Source organism: Necator americanus, chromosome I (assembly GCF_031761385.1).
Source record: "Necator americanus strain Aroian chromosome I, whole genome shotgun sequence".
NCBI classification, from domain to species: domain Eukaryota; kingdom Metazoa; phylum Nematoda; class Chromadorea; order Rhabditida; family Ancylostomatidae; genus Necator; species Necator americanus.
The window spans coordinates 5,466,899-5,475,868 of NC_087371.1; the positions used below are offsets into that span (position 1 = coordinate 5,466,899).

The 8,970-nt window shown below is 42.8% G+C and overlaps 3 protein-coding genes across 3 annotated transcripts; 1 reads left to right on the forward strand and 2 right to left on the reverse strand.

Annotated features, from left to right (window-relative positions):
* Positions 1-2,967: 2,967 nt before the first annotated feature.
* On the forward strand, positions 2,968-3,591 carry RB195_004574 (uncharacterized protein; the record flags this gene model as incomplete). Its single annotated transcript, XM_064182476.1, has 1 exon — positions 2,968-3,591. The coding sequence occupies one exon, from the start codon at positions 2,968-2,970 to the stop codon at positions 3,589-3,591; it is 624 nt and encodes a 207-aa protein (XP_064033743.1).
* RB195_004575 (uncharacterized protein) lies at positions 2,975-3,244 on the reverse strand (the record flags this gene model as incomplete). The annotated part of the gene is made up of 1 exon (XM_064182477.1): positions 2,975-3,244. The coding sequence occupies one exon, from the start codon at positions 3,242-3,244 to the stop codon at positions 2,975-2,977; it is 270 nt and encodes an 89-aa protein (XP_064033744.1).
* Positions 3,592-7,897: 4,306 nt separating the features above from the next.
* RB195_004576 (uncharacterized protein) lies at positions 7,898-8,875 on the reverse strand (the record flags this gene model as incomplete). The annotated part of the gene is made up of 7 exons (XM_064182478.1): positions 7,898-7,955; positions 8,023-8,105; positions 8,161-8,299; positions 8,362-8,465; positions 8,529-8,671; positions 8,739-8,772; positions 8,858-8,875. 7 exons carry the CDS (start codon positions 8,873-8,875, stop codon positions 7,898-7,900), a joined length of 579 nt encoding a protein of 192 aa, XP_064033745.1.
* Between the last annotated feature and the right edge of the window lie 95 nt (positions 8,876-8,970).

Consider the following 8,970-nt stretch of genomic DNA (forward strand, 5'->3'; position numbering starts at 1 on the left):
TGTGTGTGTGTGTGTGTGTGTGTGTGTGTGTGTGTGTGTGTGTGTGTGTGTGTGTGTGTGTGTGTGTGTGTGTGTGTGTGTGTGTGTGTGTGTGTGTGTGTGTGTGTGTGTGTGTGTGTGTGTGTGTGTGTGTGTGTGTGTGTGTGTGTGTGTGTGTGTGTGTGTGTGTGTGTGTGTGTGTGTGTGTGTGTGTGTGTGTGTGTGTGTGTGTGTGTGTGTGTGTGTGTGTGTGTGTGTGTGTGTGTGTGTGTGTGTGTGTGTGTGTGTGTGTGTGTGTGTGTGTGTGTGTGTGTGTGTGTGTGTGTGTGTGTGTGTGTGTGTGTGTGTGTGTGTGTGTGTGTGTGTGTGTGTGTGTGTGTGTGTGTGTGTGTGTGTGTGTGTGTGTGTGTGTGTGTGTGTGTGTGTGTGTGTGTGTGTGTGTGTGTGTGTGTGTGTGTGTGTGTGTGTGTGTGTGTGTGTGTGTGTGTGTGTGTGTGTGTGTGTGTGTGTGTGTGTGTGTGTGTGTGTGTGTGTGTGTGTGTGTGTGTGTGTGTGTGTGTGTGTGTGTGTGTGTGTGTGTGTGTGTGTGTGTGTGTGTGTGTGTGTGTGTGTGTGTGTGTGTGTGTGTGTGTGTGTGTGTGTGTGTGTGTGTGTGTGTGTGTGTGTGTGTGTGTGTGTGTGTGTGTGTGTGTGTGTGTGTGTGTGTGTGTGTGTGTGTGTGTGTGTGTGTGTGTGTGTGTGTGTGTGTGTGTGTGTGTGTGTGTGTGTGTGTGTGTGTGTGTGTGTGTGTGTGTGTGTGTGTGTGTGTGTGTGTGTGTGTGTGAATGTAAAATACTCGATTTTCTGAAAATACAGATACCAATGTATAATATTCTTTGTCTAGTTCAGAAAACATTCCAATTCGAATACCCGAAATGTGAATGGTAGAATGTTAGGCACAATGTTAGAAATAGAAATCAATAATGCTAGAAGTTGTGCCGGAACTTTCAAATTTTCATTCATTTGAATTTACGTATTCTTTCTCGAAAATCTTCACGCCTCAGCGCTTTTGCTTCAAGTCGGTGCAAACTCAAGCAAATAGGCCATTTCATATCCATCCAACCGCTCGAATATTCAGGCGATCGAAGTTTCTCGAATTATAGGCGGACATCGTCACGTTTACGCATTTTTTCCATGCCAAAACAGATTATTGGCTTTGTTTCATTTATGTTTATATTTGTCACATGAACAAAATAAATTTGAGTCTCTAACTCTGAAACTAGGAATGTATAGATGTGGTACACACGGTACATAGTGCACAATTTTTTGTATGCATCTAAAATTAACTATACATTTAGTTCGCATACCTTTTTCGCAGTTACCGTAGTCACATATTTTGTAAAATGTCCCCACTTCATCGTCCCTAATTGCCCTAAGAATAAGCAAACGAACGTTGCAAGTAGATAAATTTTCTTTAGATGCTTCTCCAAAGACTACAAAACAGAACAGGGTTTTTAGAGAAATGGTAAGAGCATGAATGTTAACGATTAGTGTTCTTTTCCGACATACTGTATCGTGAATCGATTGGAACTATGGTAGGCCTGGAACGGTGAGGGAAGGGTCAGAAGTTCCATGGCTGTATGCGAAACTTCCACATTAGTGGTGTTAACTTAAAGGCATCACCCCATCTGAGGTGGTGCAGATTTCAGGTGGAGTATTCTTATAAGGGATAGTAGATTGTGGAGAGGAGGATGATAACGTCCGTTTCTTCCTAATTGCCGTAAAAAAAGGCACGGAAGATGCGGCGCCGCACAAGGTTGGCGCGCTCCAGTCGAACTCCTTGTAGAAAAAAGCGCGCCAGAATGCCCGAAACCGTATCTTCTGGGCCTTTTTTTACAGCAATTAGGAAGAAATGGACTGGATCACTTTCCTCCCCATAATCCACTATGCCGTATACGAATACTCTACCTGAAATCCGTACCACCTCAGATTCGTGGAATGATGCCTTTAAACTACGGATTAAATAGCATTCAAGAAACATTACTAACCTTTTTTCACTTTCTCTGTGCTTATTCAAGCTTTGAAGCATTTTGAAAAGTCATTAGAATTGCTGCAAATATCGTTTGATTGATTGATCGGAATGATATTATTGTTCGCTTTTTTGTTTAGTTCAGACTGCGTGGGTAAAATGGTAGCATTCTATTTTTATAACCTTAAGATTTTTAAAGGCATCACCCCACGAATCTGAGGTGGTGCAGATTTCAGGTGGAGTATTCGTATACGGGATGGGAGACTATGGAGAGGGGGGTGATTCCGTCCATTTCTTCCTAATTGCCGTAAAAAAACGGCCCAGAAGACACGGCTTCAGGCGTTTTGGTGCACTATTTTCTACAGGGAGTTCGACTGGAGCGCGCCACCCTTGTGCAGCAGCGCATCTTCCGGGCCGGTTTTTTACGGCAATTAGGAAGAAATGGACGGAATCACCACCCTCTCCTTAGTCTCCCATCCCGTATACGAATACTCCACTTGAAATCTGCACCACCTCAGATTCGTGGGGTGATGCCTCTAAGAGATTCTAAAATTGTTACGTCCGCCGGAATATAGTGTAAAAATGTTTTAAAATATATGTATTAATTTGAAGGAAAAATATTTTTGATTCCAAAGTTAAATCCTATTATACTAGCAAAATTTCGGAAAATATGTACTGAGCGAACCTTTAATTTTCTACTTTATATGCACACACATACATACGGTTGCTAACATAATAGCTAATAGCTAGCAGATTACTCGATCCGATATAAGACCCGATATAAATAAATAAATAAATAAGTAAATAAAGGTATATATATTAGGCTGGACAGAAAGTCTTATTACCCATTTTTCGAAAATTCCAGAACTTTTCATTTTTGGGCGGAACCAATGTTGCACCATGTCGTAGTTGTAGAACATTCTCGAGGCTTCTCCGTAATAAGTATGTATAGCCGGGGGGCTCCCTTAACTTTAATCACGATGTCAATCACGCAAGAGCTATCATCTTCCATGAATGGCGTGGCGGCATTGGAGCAACGACAGCAACCCGCAACATCAACAGCAGATTGGACGAGGACGCTGCTACCATCAGGACTGTCGCTGGTTCGCTCGCTTCCCAAGCGGAGACACCGACTTCGAAAAAAAACACCGGTCGGGACGCACCCACTCTGTCGAAGACTCCGCCATTCTCGATGCTGTCAAAGAGGATCCGGAGACCAACGCCCGCAGTCTTGCGATGAGACTTGGGTGTACCCATTCAACAGTCGTCAGTCGCCTTCAGACCCTCGGCGAAAGAAAAGCGCAGGCTTGATTGATCCCTCACACTTCGACGATGACCATCAGCTTACCCGAGTATCCATCAATCTCTCCTTCTTCGCCCGCATCGAAAGGAGTTTCTCGAAGATCTTATTACTGGAGATGAGAGTGGGCCCTTCAGCGACTCTAACGCGGACCGTGTCGTGTGGCTTCCTCGAGGACAAGACCCGCCGACGCAAGCCAAATCGGACGGTTTCGGTTTCATATACGCTAGTCAGGTTCAGAAGCTCGCATCGGCTGTTCGAGAAAAACGGCGAGACGAGCTTCGGTGCACCTCATCCGCGATAAAGCTAGGCTTCATGTAGCTAAGGAGACCCATGAAAAACTGGAGAAGTTAGGCTGGGATGAGGCGCCCCATCTCCCTATTCTCCCGACTTCGCCCCCTCAGAATACCAATTAATCCCCCCCCCCAAGCTTTTCCTAGCTTAGAAAATCTTCACCAAGTTTGAAGAAGTCGAACAGACGGTCGGCGACTTCTTCGACTCCCAGTCTCCTTAGTCTCCCAGTATACGTATACATGCACATATAGGACAAAGGACAAAGTCACTGGCATATCAATCCACTTGGGATACGCCAAAACGTTTTATTGCAATTCGAAATCGCTGAGGTTTTGGAATGCGTGATGCGACGACTTGGGAGGAAGGGGAGCAGCCGATGATCAAATCAGTGTTTTTATCCTTCCAGACAGATTTGGTATAAATTTGTCGACATCAGAGGGACGAAAGACTTGTTCTGCCGACCTTGTGGCTACAGGGAACTCCTAACCTACTGCGCCACACCGCCGAAAAAAACATGCACACAAATACATACGTGCATACATGCATTCATACATTGTTTAGGTGTATTGTAAAATAAGCTCGTTGTTTATAGCGGAGAACGAGTGTGACATTTTGTGAAGAGGTTAGCTGTATGCCCAAAACAACTTTGAGCCGATCAAACTTTCCTTCCCTCTGCGGTCGATAAATTGGTGCGAGGCTTGTCCATTATGGTAAGAACAATGGCTTGATACAGCATACGCCCAGCAAGTTGTTTTATAGGCCGCATAGAAGTTAATAAACCCTGAACGACCCCGAACTGAAGCTGAACGCTTTGATGTGTACTTTAGAGATTGCTCCACCAGACCATTTATCTCTCTATTCAGAAAAAGTGAGTTTCGAACAGACAACTTTCACTGCATCGCCGGTAAGTGACAGGTGTTTGATTTTAGGTTTATTTAATGCAGCACACCTTCATAGTTGTAATTGATAGACATGTGATTCAAGAGAAATGATAACGAAGAATAACATAAGGTCAGATAAGATGGGAATCATTAGAAATGATAACCAAGTACAACACAAAATGGAATGAAATGAAATGGATAATATTAAAACGGCGACATTTCTGTGCGGTTCAAATAGCAGTGAGATGGGTAAGGCTAGCTGATGTTTTCAAATTCAAAGTAGTTGTATGACTTCGTAAAACTAGAGATTACGTGTCACGGAGCACACGTATGAACGACGGCGCCAGAAAGACTTGCAGCGAACATCTACCAAATCGAATTACCAAATCGTTGCTGATACTGTGGCGGATGATTTTAGAACGTTTGACAAGAGACAAACACAGAGACATTGAAGTGTGACAGAAACAAAACATTAGACAAACATGAACATGAAACAAAAACCTGCAAGGTCGCAGCGGATGCCCATCTTAAAAACGAAATGGAATGGACAAATAGAATATGTTCTCTTATCTGCTCTGTAGGGTTCGTGCATGTCTTTGCAATCGAGTATAACCTGACCTAATGACCAGCGCGAAGAAAAATTGTTCGAATTGCAAAAAAAGCAATAAAAAAAAAGCAATTAAATCGTTTTGCGGAAGGATTGTTTTCTAATAGATTTCCTTGAGCTGTAGCCAAGATTGGTATTGATCGCCTTTATTAAATAACGGCTAACGTTTCGGCGTTATCGCCTTCGTCAGAGCCTGGAAAGTTCAAAGAAATTAGTGATTTATCCCCTCAAGCGCCTCATCACCCTACCGAAAGCATCCAAACGGTAGGCAAACTCAAACAGCTAGTACTTACCTCATTAGTTAGACTTGTTAACACAGCAGACTACCACGTACCACAACTACGAGTCACAAGGGTTTTTATGTAGAGACCTCACGGCCCGCCCGTAGATCAAAACCCGCATAGGTCTTGTTATAGGGATAACTGGTTTGTGATAGAAATGCACTCATCCTTCTTGTTCATTTTTGGACTTTTGGCGGTTATCCTAAAGGCCTCTAGTGTTCTGCGTGCTGGGATCTCGAACTCGTAGGATAATATACGAACTTCTACCTCCACTTTGGAGTTTGGATGGTACATTCTACGGTGTGCTCCAAGTGGAGTGAAGGTTTTAGATTTTTCGAGTCCATCTAGATGCTCCTTGACCCTTATACACAGTGGACGCCCCGTTTCCCCTATATACTCGTCACCGCACAACCTGCACGTGATACGATACAGTACTCCCGATATCATGCAATCACCCACTCTGCCATACGGGCAAACCACGCAGCTGGGAGTTGTGCAGAGTCTGTCTGAGTCTGCAGGATTGTTTTCTGTTTGATGAAAAACTTACGAAGATGAAGCTTCCACTAGTTTTCATGCTATTAAAGTGAAGAAACACGCAAGTGGTTGATGTGAACGACACGTAACAAGAATTAGCGCTAAAATTTAATGAAGGCAATGCTGGCTGAAACTTTGGAATTTTTTTACGATACGTCGTCTTTTAAGCTCTCAACAATTCTCAACCCCCACACCTACCTTCCAAATAAAAACTCGCGATCTTTGACCCGTTTTCGGTTCTCCCATACCTGTTCTCAAATTAAATTGCAAATGCCGGAATTCCAATTCCTGTGTATTTAGTGAAGACATTCTTATGATTATGAAAAAAAATTTAATACTCCATTTTTCAGTTGCAAATAGGAATATGAAGATACTGCTACTTTTCAACTTTTTGCACATCAAATTTCCAATGCGAAGACAAAAGTTCTTCTAAAGTTCGAGACAAGAGCACCTGCTACTGGAGACGTGAGGGTCGTCATATATTTGCATCGATTCGTTTGAAAATTACAAAACGAAAGCGAATCATTTGTCTCTGCGTTCACAGAGCAATAATCGGGGATGAATATTCTATTCCTGCACTTGAAAACCCTTAGAAACTAGCCGGATTCGTTGCTAATTAACATTTCACTCTAAGAAAGGATCCATGTGCATGGTTTTCAGAGAGCTGCAAATGATTGGCAGGCGAATCGTTTTTCTTCTTTTTTTTGCAGAACTAATTTCAGACTTTCCCATTTTCTTGGGAACACGCAAGACAAATGAGTAGTCATGTACACTGGAATGAGTCTTAACCGGTGAGGCACATGCTAACAGTTTTTTAACGACTTTTTAACGCTTTGACAGCAAATCTCATCGCTAGAGCATAGCATTTATTTCCAAACTGTTTTCGCCGCAGTTATACCCTACCGATCTCCTTCAGAATAAAGTGCTTCACTTTGATCGATCACTTTTGGATGTGCACTTCAGAAAAATTCTATGCTCTTCGTGTGTCATGCGAAAGGAGAAACTACTGGATAACTCTTGCATGCGTTAGGGGCAAATGCAAGATTTGCGGCGCCCGCTCAATCCATTCCAAGAACAACGGGAGTGAGGATGATCGAGGTGTAAATTTTCTCATGCTTATGTATCTCGGGGCGGGTGTGGTGTAGCGGTTAGAGGTTCCGCTTCCTGCACGATCGATCGGAGGTTCGAATCCGCCCTAGTGCTCACCAAACCTTTCATCCCTCCGGGGTCGATAAATTGGTACCAGACTTGTCTGGGAGGATAAAAGCACTGACTTGACACATCGGCTAGCCACCGCAAGTCATTGTATAGGCCAGATACACGTTCGTAAACCTCAAACGATTCTGAATTGAAGTGAACGTGGGGGCGCATCCCAAGCGGATTGATTAACGCCAGACACTTTATCCTTTTCATCACTTTATGCATCATCTCATTTAGATATATATTTTTTGACGGGCGGGTGTAGCGCAGTCGATAAGAGGTTCCACTGTCTGCACGATCGATCGGAGGTTCGAATCCGCCCTAGTGTTCACCAAGGCTTTCATCCTTCCGGGATCAATAAATTGGTACCCAACTAGACCTCATTGCAAGTCATTGCATAGGCCAGATACACTTTTGTAAACCTCAAAGATTTTGAATTAAAGTGCACTTGGTGGCGCGTCCAAAGCGGATTGATTTGCGCCAGACATTTTATCCTTTATGTTTTTTTCAGTGTTTACATATTTCTGTTCCTAATTACAGTCCAGTCGGAGAAGAGAATCGAAGCGTGATGGAGCTGCGTAAACAGTTATAATTGAAGAGAAGCAAACGATGTAATAAAATAGCTTGCTTAGTCTGAGTGGTGATGGGGATAGTAATTCCAATTAAATACTTGAACTTCGTTTTCATTTGCCCATTTGGTCATCTGCTCTTATAATGATCAGGAATCATAATACAGCGTTGTCTACATAGACTTGCTCTACAATTTATTCTTCCGTTGAACATCTTTGTGAAATTGTTCTTTTCATGTCATCCTTATGCCGTGGATGTATTGTTGGCATTCTCATAAATGAGATCACCTGGGAGCACACGGCTGCAATAAAATTATAAATAGTATTGAAATTAGCGCATTTTTTTCCTACAACAATCGATGCACCAACCTGTTATACAAGCATAGAACTGAAGTCAATCGTTTTTTTTTATAGAGATGGCAACCAACCTTCGTAACTTTGGAAGAAACGATCTGAAGAATTCTCTTTATTTGCGAGCAGTCTCCTTTATGCAATTTCTTCACTCACCTGTGCGAAAGGTTGACCGTTGTATCTATGCTTGAGAAGTACTGTATTATTTTCTGACGGCTCAATGTATTTCGACTGTTCCCACCATCTATTAAACGATGTAAGGAAGTCTCTGATAGGTGCCGGTTGACAGCCCGATCTGATTAATAGACTTGCTTATGTTACATGGGCCGAACATTCGTTGGAAAACGAAACGTGTACCGGACAACAATGTCATCGTTGGATCCCAATCCATAAAGGAAATTGACGTCTATAGATTTTCCGCATCTCCTCCTAGCCTCTTGCTCCAATCCGCAGTCATATTCCTGCCAAGTTTAAGGGAATAGATAAAATGGAATTGGAATAGATAAAAGTCGTGTGTTACGTACCAAGTCAGGTAATTTCATAGCTGCAGGCAACTTCCCTTTGCTGCCCTCTACTTCTCCGTTTTCGGCTTTCCTACGATGCTCGTTATGGGTTTCAATTATTCGTTCTCTTACATGAACTGTAAGGTCACCACCGCATTTCATGTCTGAAATCAACGGCATGGCTGTTAAATACGATGATAGTTCTTCATTTAAGTGTAAAGGGAATTTTACCTGCGGATGATGTGCTCACCCAGAGAAATAGAATCTGAAAAAAGAATTTCTGGACTCTAAGGGTTCTATGGAAGGTGTGTAATGAAGCATGAGCTGTGAGCGTAGAAAATTCAACTTACAGGAATGATGAATATCATGGCGCTGTTAGGACGACTTGTGTGGTCCCGATTGCTTGTGACTCTCCTGGTGCTCACATCTCTTTTAAATTATTCTACCTGCTACGTTTGTGGTG